The sequence below is a fragment of the Onychomys torridus genome, chromosome 1, assembly GCF_903995425.1.
Source record: "Onychomys torridus chromosome 1, mOncTor1.1, whole genome shotgun sequence".
In the NCBI taxonomy this organism is placed as follows: Eukaryota; Metazoa; Chordata; class Mammalia; order Rodentia; family Cricetidae; genus Onychomys; species Onychomys torridus.
This window is the reverse complement of record NC_050443.1, coordinates 78,109,619-78,127,212: the sequence shown is the minus strand read 5'-3', so window position 1 is coordinate 78,127,212 and position 17,594 is coordinate 78,109,619. Positions and strand designations below refer to the sequence as shown.

Genomic DNA, 17,594 nt, shown 5'->3' with positions numbered 1-17,594 from the left:
TTTTTCCCACAGAGCCATCTTACCAGCTCCTAATGCCTGAGTTAGCCTCTTCTTACTCTGGACTGTTGGTATTGTATGCAGCTTACAAGAGGCAGTAGAAGCCAGACAGCTTTTGGATGGAGAGTGAAGAAGAAGACACATTATAGATCCTAAGCAAACTTCAGCTCTTACTTTCAAGACATTAAATGTACTTCAGATAATTTATTCTGGTGATGTCTTAAATGGATTATAAGAAGGGTAAAGATACAGCTACATAGAAATAAAACACTTGACAAAATTATATTTTGGTTTACCAGTTTTTCCACTTGCTCCCCCCAAAATTCAGGAGGTGCCACTTGGTGAAAACACATCGCAATGAAATAGTTTAGTGTCAAAGTTAAAAAAGGCATGAGGCATGTAAGGGACACGAGACAAGCATTGGTATGGCATGTGTGGGCACAGTGTTCGCATGCTTGTTTCATCTCCTGGACACAGTTGGTGGAAGGAACCCTCAGGAGGACCTGGGCCCTGTAAGACCTTAGAACCGTAGCACAAGTGTAATGGCTGATCGGCAGTTCGTTAGAAGGTATCAGAGGAACACAGAAGGTATGCCTCTGAAAAACCAGATGCCAGGTAAAGGGGATGCCACGTAAGCCGAGGCTGCAAGAATATGTGTAGGAGATGGTGAGAACTGCCGGTGAAAGGCAGTGGTTTCTAGAGATGTGAAAGGATGTTAGGAGGCTTCTACCAGTAACGGAGGTCATTCTTTCAACTACACACTTTTTTTCTCTCGTAAGTATCCATATGAGAGGCTAGAGAAGCCAAGGAGCTTTGGGAAAGGTTTGGGATGTGTTAAAATAGCACACAAATTTCTCAAAGAATAGATAGGCTTGTATTGATGAGTACAATACAGAGTGCAGGTTAGATATATGGTTTGGAAAATATTCTTTGCCAGCCTTGTTGAGAGTAGAGAATTTCCAGGGAGGAAATTACTCCAGCAATTTAAGCATTATGTGATTAAAGCCTAAACAGACTGGGAATGTTAAAGGAGCAGAGAGTCCATAGGCCATAGGAGTAGTTAGGAAATTCCACTGTGATTCCACCGGGTTAAAGCCAAGAGGACCAGAAGAACATGGGAGCTTTTAACATTGGCTGGGGCACGGCCTGTAGTCTAATCTTTGAGCACGCAAGCCCAAGAGAAACAGGGTGATGTTAAAAGGGCAAATGAAAGAATTAAGATATCCAGTTTTGGATGGTTATAGAGTGAGCAAGGTAATACATAAGAAATTCAGCAAATGGCTGGAGACATGACTCAGCACCTAGAGGAACTGAGTTCAGTCCCCAGCACCCGTATCAGGTGGCTCACAAGTGCCTGTAATTCCAGCTCCAAAGCATCTGGTGCCCTCTTCTGGTTTCCATAGGTACCACACACAGACTCATAAATAAAATTTCTTTTTAAGAATAAACCAGGAAATATTGCCACTAACTAGTAGTGATAGTACAGGCTGTGATAGACAGTAGACGCTAACGATGAGAGGCCATCGATTACAAGGACTGCTCAGCAGAGTTTTCCATAAGGAGCTCGGCCTTGGAAGCTGGGGAGATCCTGGTGGAGCTGGGAGAGGGCAGGGCTTGGCCTGTGGAACTGAAAAGAAGCCCCAGAGCTAGAGTGCAGTGATGCTAGTGTGGGGTGGAGTTGAATGCAAAGGAGTTCAGGGTAGACTTAGAAATATTTCCTTATTCCTGAATAAGATAAAGCTGAGAAAATTACAGCGTGGGCAGTTTGTTTACATGTTAATGATGGCCAGAATTCTGCAACATCCTATTGTTTCCGTATCCTGTGAGGTGAGGTCATTATCCAAGTATTGGTGTTAGGGAAGGGCTTGGGACTTACAGGGTCTGATCTTCTCCCAGAGTGTGAGAGCAAAGTAGAGAGTCAAGATAGGATTGCTAGGCCAGGCACCTCCTTGTGCTTTGTGGTGATTTTCTTACTACCATTTCAAGCCAGCTGTGTAGATTTGTTCACCCCTTGGGCCTTCACGGGGGTGTGCACAGAGAGTGCAGATGTTGGGGGAAGTGATGCCATCCCTAATCAAGACTGCGCTGGTGGGTGGTGACATCTGTAATTCCCGCACTCTGAAAGCTGGGGCTGGTTGTCTAGCCCTGGTATTGAGACCTTGTCTCCATAAAACGAAGATGAAGTACAGACTTGTCCAGAGTCTTGAGTGGAGCATAGGTGACATTTTAGCCTAGATATATCTGGTGGGCTCTCTAAATAGTCAAAACCCCAAAGTCAACGCTTCCATTCTAAGAACTAAAGTGAGCACCACCCACAGCTGTGAGACCAGTTGTGCAGAAGTAGGAAAGGCACCTGCTACTTCCCACCCCTGCACAAGGGAACAGCTCCTTAAAGGGAGGAAGATATATTCTCTTGGCAGTATGTTCTGGCAGGAAATTTAATGTGCAGGCTCTTATGTGCTAGATAGTAAGTTTCATAATTAAATACAGTCAAATGCTGTTTCGCAAAATTCATAGTGAGAAAAAATTCACACAAAAAACACCTATTAACCCATGAGAAGGACAGCATCCTAATTCCTGGTACAGAAAAGGCAGTTTGGTAGAGAGAGAACTTGCACAGTCCAAGAATATTGATTTTAGTAATCTGACATCATGTGTAAAACTCAAAATGCTAGTTTATTGGTTTTAACTGTAACTTTGACAGAAGCTGGCCAATGGCCAGTCAGAGACATATTCTCTAGGGAAAGGAAGCCTGAAGAACCTGCATTTTGTTTTCTTAATGGAAGCAATATTTCTATTCTGTGGCTGTCAGATTTATCGACACCAACAGTCACATTTGGTTGTTAAAACTGTAGCGCTTGCCTGTGTTCCCATTGCACAGAGGCTCCGTCTCAGCAGGGGAACGTTGGTATACGCCTAGGTAGGGAGATAGTCCTGAAGGTAGTTTGGGAGATGGCAAACCAAAAATGTATTTGTTTTCCTTCTCTCCCAAAGACCCAGCGATAGAAGTGATAGGGACGTAACGGGTCAATCCATAGTGGTGGGAGGAACAAAGCAATCCTCACAGAGACAGCATAAAGAAGACTATATGGAGAAATAAAGTTGAGGAAAAGTGTGGCTCTCCGGCTTCCTGGCAGAGAGCCCTCTGGGGTTTTAAATTTAGTTTCCAGGCGTAGTCATCAGGAGCTAAGAAGGGCAGTAGCAGGGAGTTGGCCTGTGGCCCGTTCCGTTCTCTTGAAGGAACTTTTGATAACATTTGTTTTCACTGTTTTCTATACGTAATGAATTCTGGACCTTGTTTGGTCCCATGGAATAAGTGCTTGGCATCCTAGAAAGGTAGAGTGGAGACGAAGTGACTGCGGAACTACCTTAGAACGAAAGGTGACTAGACTTGGTACAGAACTACCCTGTGCTAAGACAATACCAAAGTGACTAATGCACTGTCTTCTGCAGTGGAAGCAGTTTAAAATAAAGTTAGCGTCCCCCGCACCCCAACCAATATACCCCGAAGGAAAGCCGTGCATTGTCAACAGTTCCTGCTACTTACACTAAACTGGTGCTGAGGAGCGAGGCTTTTACAACAGCAAATCTCTGTTGCTTCAAACGAAACCTGTGCCAGTTGTCTGTACTAATCAGTTATTCTTGGTTGAAGTGAACAGCAAGAAGAACTAAATAACTGATGAAGAAAGGCACAAACCGGCTGGAGAGATGGCGCAGTGATTAAGAGCACTGGTGTGGTGGCGCACGCCTTTAATCCCGGCTCTCAGCAGGCAGAGGCAGGAGGATCTCTGTGAGTTCAATGCTACACAGTGAGACCCTGTCTCAATTAATTAATTAGTTCTTTCTTAGATGGGTGGGAGCCATGCAGAAGAGTTTAGGGTCACTCTTCTTATTGGATCACAGTTCATAAGGCAAAGTCCATTGAAAAATACAGAACTTAGTATGTCAGGATCTTACACTGTTTCTCTTTGCCAGAGGACCTCTGGAGATGTAATCAGGCCTGGATGTCAAGAACACAAGCTCTCATTTTCTCAGAGTAGGATGGGAAAGGATTTTATTATCACAAAACTGAGGTTCAAACACTTGATATAGTCACAAAGTTCAGGCATTTGAATACACATCTTAATCATTAACATACTAAAGCAAACACTAAAAGGAAATTAAATGTTCTATAATAGGATTCAGGTATGAGCCTCTGAGATAAAATGCATAATAGTCCTACAAGCACATCTATAAAGCTGAGTTTTTATACAGCCATAACTTCAGACTGTCACCATGTAAAAATACTCATGACATAATATGGAAAAATCAGAATGCACATTTCCTGTGCCTTGTGATTTTCACTAAAATATATACAAGCAAGATGAAAGTTTATAAAACTACTTATATGAACTGTAGTGTAGCAGTCAAAATATAGGTAATTTTCCTGTTCTACATTTTATATTCTCAGTAATGTTATGTAGAGTTTGTGGTTGAAAATAAGGTACCCAGTCTCTCAGGAGTGAGGTCTGAATTTTGAAAGTCTCATAAAGAATTCTTGGTCAATGTCCAAAAACCTATGGGCAGAGCCTGAATCCTGCTGTTTGACTTCTGTTAGAGGCTGGACCAACGTAAACTGAGCCATTAGCAGTTTGTTCTGGTTAACTCATCCCCAAACCCTTTGCCTGATGTCCCTTGCCTGCTAACGTGTTCCATCCCTTCCCAGCCAGGAGACTGCACTCTGCGTGTGTGGATGGTGGAGCACGTGTGTACAGTGTTAGATTGGTCACTGACTCCTTCCTTTGTGCGTGTGTGGATGGTGGAGCACGTGTGTGGATGTGGTGGAGCACTGTGTAGGTGTGATGGAGCACTGTGTGGATGTGGTGGAGCTCATGTGTGGATGTGGTGGAGCTCATGTGTGGATGTGGTGGAGCTCATGTGTTGATGGTGGGAGCAGTCTGTGGATGGTGGAGCTCATGTGTGGATGTGGTGGAGCTTATGTGTCTATGGTGGAGCAGTCTGTGGATGGTGGAGCAGTCTGTGGATGGTGGAGCAGTCTGTGGATGGTAGAGCAGTCTGTGGATGGTGGAGCACGTGTGTGCAGTGTTAGATCCGTCACTGACTCCTTCTTCCCTGCCCCTTGTAGGAAGCACATTTTCAACTGAGCATGGCAAGCTTCAGCACCAGAAGGAATCCCTGAGTGAGCTGAGGAAGGAGTGCACTGCGAAACGGTGAGCCGGCTTCTCTGAGTGTGAGCTCCCTGCACAGGGGCCTAGGGAAAAGCAGCAGATACTTGTGACCACCTACTGTGTGTCATCTGTCCTGTGTTAGAAACACGCCAACACTGCTTCTCACAGCCCAGGCCACAGCACTGTGGCTGTTACTTCCATCCTGGTCTCTCCTGTCTTCCAGGCCAGTGCAGCTTGCTGGCTGCTGTCCTCAGTGATTTCTTCAGACTTCTTGATAGCACACTTGATTACCTCAGCAATACCGAGAACATTTCTCTAATCACCCGTCTCTCCAGCTTTCCAGGCCTGTCCATCCCCCTTCACCCCCTACCCCCGACCCTGAACCTGTTATCAAGACTTTCCTCTTAAAATACCATTTTCCCTATATTTTTCTCTTCCCAGTATGGTGACTCTTTGCTTAATTTTCAAATGCCCTTCAACAAACTGACATTGTACAGCTATAGTTAATTTTAGTTTTTCCCTCAACATAAAATGATGACAATTTCCTCCTCCCCCATAATTCATGGTCACCTCTCTTCTTTCTCTTCCCTTCACTCACCTCTGGGGCAAGTTCTGTCACGTCACAGTTTTCTTTGAGGAACTTTAGCAGTTGAGAAACCTTAGACCTAGAACAAAGCAGAGAATATCTGCTCTTATCCCCAGTGCAGATAGGAAGGCGCAGCTCTGAGAAGTCACTCTGTCCAGCTCACTGGCGAGCTGTCAAGCGTTCAGTGCTCTCCAGACAGGAGAAATAGTCAGTGTTTTCCAACACACTGGCTTCACAAGACTTTTGAGCCCAGATTTTCCCACAAGCAAAATTGTGTGTCTTAGGATTTAGTTCAGTTCTGACACTGCCTGGATACCCCCTGACAGTTCCTCCAGACTGACACTTGGAAGGAGATAACCTTCACAGACTCCAGATGGCAACACTGTTAGCCACCAGCCAGCTATAAATAGTGGTCCCCACAAAGTCCTCCTTCAGTTCAGCTAATTGGCAATTTACTCAAGGGCCTCGCAGACTGGGGGAAACACTGATGTTTACTAATCATAAGGGTTGTCAAGGATACAAGTAAACAGCCAGGTGGAGGAGGTTCTGGTGCTCTCTGGGCTTGCCGTCTCCAGTACCTCAAGTACCATCCGAAGCTCATGGACCTTGTCCTTCAGAAGTGGTGCAGTGATTGCTCTCCAGGCCCTTCCAGCCCCTTCACGGGAAGGCGGTGTGGGTGCAGCTGAAAACTAACCCTCTACCGTGTGGGCTGTATAATGTACCAGCTCTGTCCTTGGGATGTCTGCCCTAACTCACTCATTACCCTAATAAGATTATCACATAGCAATTATTAAAAATAACAAAAAATAACCAGCATCACTCAGAACGTTCCAAAGGAGTCAGGTGCCACATCAGCTAGTATAGCAGAGGCCCCTGGCAGCACCCAGCCGTTCCTTCCGCTCTCACCCACAGCTTCTTTCAAATCCCTTTGGTTTTTAAGTTGCTGAGACAGGCAGGAAACGTACTCTATGGATTTTTTGTGTTGGCCACATTTCCCAAGTCACTCACAGGATGAGCACCCATCTTACCTGATACCTTGGGTTTTTGCTTAGCTGTTCATTTTATTTTCTTATTTTTTCTTAATTATAACATGGTGTTTCTTGAGACAGCTGTAACATGGATACTTTGATTTTCTTTTCTTTTTCAATTAAGGAAATGCCATATATATAAATCCTGAAATCAGTCAGCTTCACTGAATTACTGGTTAGTAAATGTTTACTGGGCCTCTCCAAATCTTGCTTCCTCATTGTAAGTGAGTATGGTGATAGCCCGCTGTGGTCACTGGAATAACTGAACAAACATTTGTAGTGCTCCTGGTATGTAGTGGGAGGTGCTCAAGGCATGGGTATTTGGTTGTTATAACCTTTACAGCTTTTGGCACACATGGGAGCCCGCAGTATAAAGTAAACATAATTGGCAGAGTTGGAAACAGGTCAGGACTCAGGGTGGCTATCATTCTCACCTCCACTGCTGAAATTGTCCGGCCAATTACAGACCATTTAATCTTCTCTGTATTAATTGGGTAGAAATAAGTATTAGAAAACATTTAAGCATTTTTTTTTTCATGAATGTACTTTTCCTTTTTCCTCCTTAGAGAACTCTTTCTGAAGACTAATGCTCAGTTGACAATTCGTTGCAGGCAGTTACTGTCTGAGCTTCCCTACATTTACCCTATTGATTCGGTAAGTTGCAAACTCCTGAAAAGGTTGTTTGGAAAGGTGATTCCACTTGAAATGTCCTTTCAGTGGCAAAGCCATCCCTTCCTTTGCCCTCTCTAGCACCTACTTGAAAAGTGTATTAAGTCTCAGTTGGGGGAACTCGGAAGACAGCCCCACCCTCAGCATGCTCACCACACAAGCGTGACAGGAAGACTCAAGGTCCATTCCTAGAACCCAAGTGAAAAGCTGGGCATGGCAGCATGCTCTTGTCCCAGCACTGGGGAGGCAGAGACAGGAGGATCCCTGGATTCGATGGCCAGCCAGTCTACACAGTTAGCGAGCCCCAGGTCCTATTGAGAGACCCTGTCTCAAAAGCAAGATGGACAGCCATCTTGAGGAACACCTCCCAGAGTTGACCTCTGGCCTCCCTGTCTTACATGCAGGCACACACATTTACTTGGCCTCAGATTCCATAATTTGATTGTTATATATATATATATATATATATATATATATATATATATATATATATATATATATATCAGCTTGACAGATAGGATTTGTCATCATCAAAAAGAATGCTAGATTATTCCTGGTTCCTTCAGAATCTTTTTATTCAACTAGTTATCCACTATTCTGACATGTGACTTCTGATGTATATGCTCTACTTTAAGACATAATTGCTAAGTGACCTATGTGTATTGGTGTTCATTACAGTATTCCTGAGATAAATGTCATTCATTCATTAATTCATGAATTTTGAACATAATTTTTTAAAATCATTAAAAAGGTGATAGTGAAATAAAACTAATTGGGGTTATTATTTAAAAAACCAAGTCTTCTAAATTTGATAATGTCTTTGTTAATGGAGATCTACTTAATAGACTAATTTTCAGCAGGAAAACAATAGGATTTGAATTTGCTCACAAAATCTTGTTAAATTATATATGGAATGGATATGGGTTAGCCAGACTGTTTCTTTTTCTAATTTTTAAAATGGATATCATGTAATTCAAGCTTCTTTAAACATGCTCTGCACCTAGGCGTGACCTTTGAACTCTCTTAGTCTTCCTGCTTCTTTGTCCCAAGTGCTAGGATTACAGACGTGCGCCCCATGCCCGGCAGGAAGATGTTTTATGGTGTTGCTTTCACATGCCTTTTTCCTTTGTACATGTGATTTTACTACGAAAATGTCAAGTATAACAGATGCAGGAGAGTGTGGCATGACAGTCGCCATGTCTCCTCATCAGCCCAGACAGTTCCCACACTGCGTCAGATGGTGACACCGGGCTGATGAATTCTAGATTTGACTTAGCGGCTTCTTTGCTTTTTAGAACAAGGAATTAATTTCATTCTTTGATTAAATTTACAGAATGAGCATAAGGATTATTTTGTATGTGGTGTCAAGTTGCCTAATTCTGAGGACTTCCAAGGTATTTCATTTCTTTTTTACTTCCAAAGATTTGGTTTAATGTAACATTTATTGGAATAGTTATCTTGATAATGGATACCTAGCACCTTGTCCAAAGGGGATTTTAGAATTTCTGTCCCTTCCCAGTTAAAAGTACACAGAATCTGCTTCCCTGGCAGGAAATGTAACAAAATATTTAGCCTAATCTTGGGACAAATAATTATTGAACCTTGTATTTGAAATTAAGAAAATAATTAATGGTCTTCAGTTATCAGACCAGTAATTTCCTGGTCTTTTTAGTTGGTTTTTATGAAAACCTATGTATAGCTAGGAGCAGAGTTAGAGCAGGAATTAGTCTGTTGTTTATGATCATATGGTTACCATTCTGAAAACTATTTGGAATTTTATCTTATGATATTCCTAACAGCATAACTTTAATTGGTTGAATTCTTGTTTCTTTTTTTTCCATTAGAGAGATTACAGAAATCAGATTCAAAATAGTTCCTGTATTGTGAATTTTTTTCTTTTTTCTAGTACAAATATACCACAGAAAAGTGTATGCATGTGTGTATACATATATGTATATACATATACATATGAGTGCCGGGGATCTGAACTCATTTTTGCACAGCAAGCCCTTTATTTAACCACTGAGCCTTCTCCCCAGTCCAAGAGACTGTTTGATTGTTAGCAAACTGTATTGTTTTCCCTGTAGCCTAAATACTTCTTGCAGGTCCTAATGTGCCCTGTAGAGTATTCCCAAAGCCAACTGGGCATCACAGAACTTCAAGGAGAGGACCTTATTAGTGTCCTTCAGGACACACTTCCACTTCCCTTTAAAGAACATGGCTATTGTGGTCGTAAACATTCAAGTGGAGTTTAATTAGTCAGCCCTGTCTGCCCACATAACACATGGATAGCTGGGACATGCTATCAGGACAGTGACAACCAGGAGATGGGAATCCTGGTTCTCGTTCTGGCCCCTTCTATAAGCCATGTCATGTTTGAGTTAATTTCTAGCCAGTCTGGTGTAATTGCTGTGAGAATTGGGACACACCAGGTCTGTCAGAGCGTGGGGTTTTGATTTATCTTTAATGCTTAGGAAAGCGAAGGAAGCCTGAGGAATGGTGTTAGCCACAGAGCTGGGTAGGTGGCACACTGACCCTCAAACCTCTTTCAGTCAACGATGCACTTTGGAATTGATCCTATGCAAAGTTGTGATGTCCTAAAGCTCGTGGTGCATTGTTTTCCTTACTCATTAAAAAGAATATTTGCCAGGGGCTGGAGAGATGGCTCAGCAGCTAAAAGCACTGGCTGTCCTTCCAGAAGACTCAGGTTTGATTCCCAGCACCTACATGACAATTCACAACCATCTGTAATCCAGTTCATGGTGATCCAGTGCTTCCTCAGCATCAGGCATGAACATGATGCACAGATATATGCAGGCAGAACACCCATACACATAAATTAAAATAATAACTAAAAATATATTTACTAAGTACCTATATGCCAAACACTGTGCTGAGTTCTGAGGCTGTAATTATTGAAAAAGCAAACATGTTCTGTCCTTTCATGGAACCTACAGCCTACTGAAGGAAACAGCCAATCAATAAGGATGTAGTCAATAACCATATATTGACAATAACCATGTAATAACAAGACAGTGAGGGAAACTACTTTAAATATCCATAGGAGACCACTCTAAGGAACAACACTTAACACAGAATTTGAGAGGGCTTAAGTCCAAAGGTCAGAGGTCATGGTAGAGGGGGCCTTGGCATACTTGAAAAACTCAGGATTGGAGTATTGGAGAACAGACTGCTATTTTAGGCAAATCATGTATGTACTGTCTTTGCTTGTTTCTTTCCTGGATTATTTGCATGGCTAATTCCTTGGGATAATTGAATGGGATGACATTTGAAGAAGCTTTTCTTATAGGAAGTCCTCACTAAATATAGTTGGAATTGCTTGCAAATGGGAGAGGAAGGAAGGAGAGGGAGGAGCAGAGCTATGTGGCTGGAACATAATAAGCAGCAGGGGAAGAGGCTCAGAGAGGCAGGAGAGAGGCTGGCAGGGCCTTGAGGTCGCTGGAAGGAGTTCCTGTGTCCTTCTCGGTACATGGCCAGTGCTTAAAGGGCTTCTGAGGGGCTGTGGCGTGCACTGTGCTGTGTGCACTGCACTGTGTGCACTGCACTGCGCTATCGATCCCACTGGCTGCTGAGTAGGGAATGACCTAATGAGAGCAGGAACAGTGTTAGTGGTGCTCAGTTGTTACCCTGGTCTGCTCAGCAAGGGTCTTGGTTCTATTTTGGTTTTCTTTGAAGTGCCTTGTTTCTTGTGGCTTCCATAGCTATCTGCACTTAGAATGCTCAGTAAAGCCAAATATATTCTCCAGTCCTTTAAAAATGCACAGGAGCCCTTCAGTGAAGTCGCTGAAGAGTGAAAAGGAAGATAAGATGAAACAGACGTTTAATTTTAGTCCGAGTCCTCTTGAGTCCACGCCCTGTGTCCCCTGGGGGTCAGCAGTCTCAAGAAGGACATAGGGTAGTCTTGTGTTTACATTCTGCAGGAGGCTTGCGTAGTCTAACAACAAAGATGCCTGTTGGTTATCTACCAGCCAGATGCCAAGGCCTTGATCTGGCGAGATTGTAGTCCTGTGGTGGGATCAGATATGTAATCAAGGCAGGCAAGAAGTGCTTTCTTGAATACATAATCTGTTAGTGACTCTGAGTGGGAATGATCTCTTGGGGCAGGTAAACCGCTTCATAGAACCAGAGAATGCCTGAGCTGTCTTCAGAAACAACTCGTGCCCTGTTGAGAGTATGAGGGTGATTTAGTCAGGTAGCAGAAACGCAGTAACATCAAGAAGATATGGGAAAGTGCCTGTAATTCCCACACTTGGAGGCAGAAGAGCAGGAGTTCAGAGCCGGCTTCCCCTACTCGAGACTTTGTTTCAAAAATTACAATGAAGTACAGTGGTGTTTGTGTTTGATTTTGTGTATTACTTTAGTGCAGTGGGACTCCTCTTGTGGGCAGAGTTGCTTTGGGGATGTTGTTGGTTTGTCTCAGTGGGGAGGATGGAGGGAGGGAGAGGAGAGTGGAGGAGGGAGGGAAAAAGAGAGGGACAGAGAGGGGGAGAGAGAGAGAGAGAGAGGAGAGAGGGAGATTGAGAGGAAAGAGAGAAGAGAAATTGAGAGAGACTGAGGCTTTGAAAAATTCAAACTTCTTCTCCATCAAGGACTCGCTGGTGGCAAAGCTGAAGTTGGCCCTGGTCTCCCTGAATCTAAGGTCTCTCTTACTCCTGTCCTGGTGCCGTCTTCTTCCTTGTCTTTGAATAACGACCTTCCGAGTCTTTAAAGACTTAGTGTGCATTCTGGGAGAGGTTCTAGAGAAGGAGCTTCCAGCTGATTTTCCTATGATGGCCCTGAGCCTCAGGATTAACACTGTATGGGTCAGTAATGTTTGGGAAACTCCACCAAGGGGCCCAGGATTTATTATGTTTTTCCAAATGGGTGATTGTTAAGAGTGTGACAGACAAAGCTGGACACAATGGGAGGGAAGTGTCCAGAAAAGAATGTTCATCTGAGTTCCATTGACTGAGACACTTAGTTTAAAAAGAGAAAAGAGAAAACAAAACAAAACAAAACAAAAAAACCCAAACCCCAGTGTTTGTGCTTGTGTGTTTTTAAGTAATCTTTAACACAAGAACCTTTTGTGGTAATGAGACCCAGATGTCCTCTGTGTCTGTGTCCCTTCATGCAGGCATGATTTCTTGGAAAGGAGAGTCCATATGTCAAACAGTGTCTCATTGAGAACATGGAATGATTCCATAAATGCTGTGGCAGTGATTAGAGCCTTAAATGTTTTGTCCTGTCTGGATCAGTGGGCGTTTGGTCCCCTAACAGCCGAGCTGCCTCGGAGATTGGGAAGGCAGGATGGTAAGAGCTTTGAGATCGCTCACTGTGCTCAGACTCTGACAACATGAACAGTTTGTCCGACATACAACTCAAAGGAACATTGAATTGATTTATAATGTTTGTGTAGCTGTTGTGTGTTTGTGCATTTTTTTAGTCATAAAAATTACATAAAAGCTCCAGCTTTGAGTGGCATCCTACATTTTAAAAACAAATCAGAAATACCTATTGGGAGGGAACTATGGATTTTTGATCTGCTTTCAAGTTCTTGATACCCTGTTGGATTAGTTTCATCTCACATACCTTACAGTGCATCCCGTTGCTCCCAAGCCCTCCTCTCACCAACAGAATTATCATTTGTGACCTTTGTACTCCCAGAGCAGCATAGGAAACCCACACACCTCTCCTCTGTGTTAGGTGTTGTGGACGACATTAATGCTTGCTGGAAAAGCACACCTCAGAGGGCCCTGTTTTGGCGCTGGCAGGTAAAAAGGCTTTCAGATCTCAGAATGCTGGGAACTTTTAAACCTTTAGGTTTTCAGCTAAAATGATTGGCAGCAGAATGTGACATCTGAGGTTGCATGGCCTTCAATTGCCATAATTAACCACATGAGCTCACATTTTCCCACTGGAGGCTCAGTGGTGACTTCCCTACCAGGAGGTGGTTTTCCTTTTGAGGGTATCGAAATACTCCTGGGCCCTGTAAGGCTCCACCCGTGGTCCTTTTAAAATGCCTTTTAATATAAAGCTTCAGTATTGGAAATCCAACACCACCGTGTTTAACTGTGAGGCTGGTGGAGTGTGATGGCCTGGAACAGGAAACCTCATAGGGTGTTTAATAGGGAGAGCAGCAGTGGCTAGTATGTACAGCTTGGACTGAAGGTCACTGCAATGGCACTTAACTCTATTGTCCACTATTCCTTTTGATTTATTTTTCATTTCTGTGCGTGCCTTTTGGATGTTTAAATTTAAGCAAAATTGGTTTTGCTCATGGTGGGGAGGTGATGCGAGATCCGGTTTTTGGTCTCTTAGTAAAGATGTATATGTAATCTAAAAATATGCCAATGTCAGTTTTCTTACCATTACCCTTTAGTAATATGAGAAGCATGTAGATACTTGAGGTATTAACTATTAGTGGTTTGTATTTGACTTCTTTGGGAGGCATTAAAAGGCTTTTTGTTGCTTTCTGAAAAATTTCAACCCCTTTCCTACCTGGTCATGTAGGAAGAGAATGTTAGATCCATAAAGAAAGTGTCAGTGGTGCAAAGTGTGGGCCCCTTAAGGCTTCCTCCTCCTCTCTCCTCAAAAGAAGGTTCTTTTCAACACGAGTCCTCTTGCTCTTAGGAGTGTTTCCAGTCTGGTGGCTCTGAACTTTCTAGAAAGCAGGAGGCAGAGTTCAGCCACTGTGCAGGCACTCCCAGTCTCAGCCGTGACTCCAGACTTAGATAAGTGGAGAGCAGCATGTTGTGAGGCATAGAAGCAATTTTCCCTCTTACTCCATCGCTTATGCTTTTCACAATATGGTTTTGACTAAGCTGTCCCACCTGGGCCTCATCTTTGTCATGGGTGAGTTGATGGTATTGCATGCTGTGATATCTAAGATTTCCCCTGGCTTTGGTATCCTGAGAGAATTCATACTTTAAAGTACTTGTTTGGCTGGGGAAATACCCCAGTCATATAAGCATGGGGACCTGAGTTCAAGCAGCATGATGGTGCAGGCCTGTGACCTGAATTCAGGAAGTGTGGTGGTGCAGGCCTGTGACCTGAGTTCAGGAAGTGTGGTGGTGCAGGCCTGTGACTGAGTTCAGGAAGTGTGGTGGTGCAGGCCTGTGACCTGAGTTCAGGAAGTGTGGTGGTGCAGGCCTGTGACCTGAGTTCAGGAAGTGTGGTGGTTCAGGCATGTGACTGAGTTCAGGAAGTGTGGTGGTGCAGGCCTGTGACCTGAGTTCAGGAAGTGTGGTGGTGCAGGCCTGTGACTGAGTTCAGGAAGTGTGGTGGTGCAGGCCTGTGACCTGAGTTCAGGAAGTGTGGTGGTGCAGGCCTGTGACCTGAGTTCAGGAAGTGTGGTGGTGCAGGCCTGTGACCTGAGTTCAGGAAGTGTGGTGGTGCAGGCCTGTGACCTGAGTTCAGGAAGTGTGGTGGTGCAGGCATGTGACTGAGTTCAGGAAGTGTGGTGGTGCAGGCCTGTGACCTGAGTTCAGGAAGTGTGGTGGTGCAGGCCTGTGACCTGAGTTCAGGAAGTGTGGTGGTGCAGGCATGTGATCCCAGTGCAGGGAGTTGAATCCTCAGGGCTCAAGTCAACCTAGCCAAATCAGTGAGCCTCAGGTACCAGTGAGGGACTGTGTCTCAGAAAACAAGGTAGACAGGTCCTGAGAAACCTCTCTCTCTCTCTCTCTCTCTCTCTCTCTCTCTCTCTCTCTCTCTCTCCCTCCCTCCCCCTCCCTCTCTCTCTCTCTCTCTCTCTCACACACACACACACACACACACACACACACACATGCATGCACGCACGCACGCACGCACGTAAAATGAAGTACTTTTAGTCACTAGTATAGTATGATGTAGATGTTTCTATAGAGGCAAAATTGTTAATAATCAAAGTCTTTAGCTGTGCCTGGGACAAGAAGTCTCTAAAAATAACTAGCATGGTGATTAGTATTGACTCAGTAGTCATCTGAAATGAATGTTGTCCACTTTTCTATGAAGTTGTGTGGAGAGAAGCCTCACTGTGAAGTACTACAGAAGTGGGAGGTTGCAGACCTTTTTTTTTTTTTTTGAAGATTTATTTTTATTATTTTTAACCATGTATGTATATCTGTGTCTGTGTGTAGTTATGTGCACGTGTGTGCTGATGCCTAAAGAGGCCAGGAGGCATTGGATCCTCCTGAAGCTGGGGTTACAAGTGGTTGTGGGCCACCTGATGTGGGTGCTAGGAACAGAACTCACGTCCTCAGGAAGAGCAGCATGCGCTCTGAACCATGGAGCCCTCTCTCCAGCCCCAGATCACAGACTGTTTATATGTTCTTTTTCATTATTAAAAAAGTGTGGAAACACTGGGATGGTGCAAAGTGTCAAGTGCCTGGTACATTCTAGAACTCTAAGTTGAAACGAGTAGACACTGATTTTTTAGCGAGGAGGTTCTGTGATGGTGTGGGAGAGCGGGCAAGGACCAGAGGGCTCAGTGTTGGCTGACTTCGCTATGTTCCTCTGACAGTTCTTTAGTCTCTTTGGGCCTTAGTTTTTGGTTTGCATTGATTTCAGTCTGTAAAATGGATGAGACCGTATTTGCTGGTGAATGACTGACTATCCGATAGAGAGTATTGCTACAGACAAAGTCTAGGAAGAAGAAAAGTGAGTAATAGTAAGTGATATTTGTTTACAGGACCATCAGAGAGAAACTAAGAGACTGATATATAGTCCAGGGCAGAGACTTCACTGCGGAAGGGGCAGTGCAGTGGCATGCCTGCCATAAAAGGCTAGTCTTACAGATACTGAAACTATAAATGGAACAATATGAAGAATAGGGTTAATAATTGAAGTTGAAGGTGTCCTTAGGCGTCAAGCAGTAGCGAGGCCACAGGTATGCGGTCATTTCATCCCTCTCTCCATGGTTGGGATATCCTAGATCATGTATGTATTTAATCTTTACACATGTGGAGCTTTTGAAGGTCCTTAAGGAATATTGTATGCTCGGGAGGCACTTTGACTTTCCTTCCTTCTTAGGGACACTTGAGACTTTCTGTTGTATTCCTCGAGTTCTGAGAACTTGAATAGTCATTTATTACCTTTAGGTAGGAGCAGAAATATGAATGATGATTTTTATGATATAATTTGTTTATAGCTTTTTAAAAGCCAAATGCTTACGTTTGTATGGCATGTGTGTTTTCCCTCTAGTTACCTCCACCTAAATTATATGATTAGGTTGGTGTATGAACAATATGGTTTTTGATCTTCACTATGGAACATATTTCCCCTTTCTCTCCATTTTAAAATTCCCCATGTCCTTATCAATACCTGAAGCATACCCTGTAAGGAGGTAGTGTGTTCTTTTACTTCACTTCAGAATTAATAATCTGTACAGCATTTGGACTATGCTACATTAAAATCTCTAACTAATCACATTATATGATAGATTCAAGTATTAATTCCTCACTTTAAAAGGATGCAAAAGAAAAGTAATGACTATTTGGGCACACTAAGAACTCTTGCATAACAGGTATATCACATCTTGACCTCAGCACACTAATCATTGGGACATAGCTCTAAGAATAGTTAGTAGGTGAAATTTCAAGCCTTGTTAATGTGTTTAGATTTGCATAAATTCACATAATTTAGATAAGTGATTAATATTTTATTTCCCACATAATTGCATAAGACCTCCTCAGAGCTACATCTGTAAGGTAAATGGTTGTTGTAATTTCCTCTGTTTTTGAATTTACAGCAAAAGATGATGGAAGCATTGCCGTTGCCCTTGGTTACACTGCACATTTGGTCTCCATGATTTCCTTTTTCCTACAAGTACCCCTCAGATATCCCATAATTCACAAGGGGTCCAGATCAACAATCAAAGATAATATCAATGACAAGCTGACTGAGAAGGAGAGAGAGTAAGTGTCTTTCTTGTTTCTTTTTAATATAAGCTGCTTGGAAACATGAATGAAATGGTGAGTATATTGGAAATGTGAAGTGTCTTCTCATTGAGGACAGTTTCTATATGACCTGTCACTTTGGAAAGCACGCCTTGCAACGTGGAGAGACTGTCAAAACAAACAAATTGTGGAGCAGGAAATATGACTTAGTGCTGAAGTGTTTGGCTAGTGTGTGTTGAGGTTTTGGTTTGACCTTAGCATTGTAAAAAAG

The 17,594-nt window shown here is 43.3% G+C and overlaps 1 protein-coding gene across 1 annotated transcript in view; it reads left to right on the top strand.

The window, feature by feature from the left end:
- LOC118574406 (UV radiation resistance-associated protein-like) overlaps positions 1-17,345 on the top strand; it is a 110,210-nt gene extending 92,865 nt beyond the window's left edge. Inside the window, exons 5-8 of the mRNA XM_036175341.1 lie at positions 5,123-5,207; positions 7,346-7,433; positions 8,782-8,842; positions 17,176-17,345. Of these exons, the coding sequence (XP_036031234.1) occupies positions 5,123-5,207; positions 7,346-7,433; positions 8,782-8,842; positions 17,176-17,345 (404 nt within the window). The remainder of the gene's footprint in view (positions 1-5,122; positions 5,208-7,345; positions 7,434-8,781; positions 8,843-17,175) is intronic.
- The last annotated feature ends 249 nt before the right edge of the window (positions 17,346-17,594 follow it).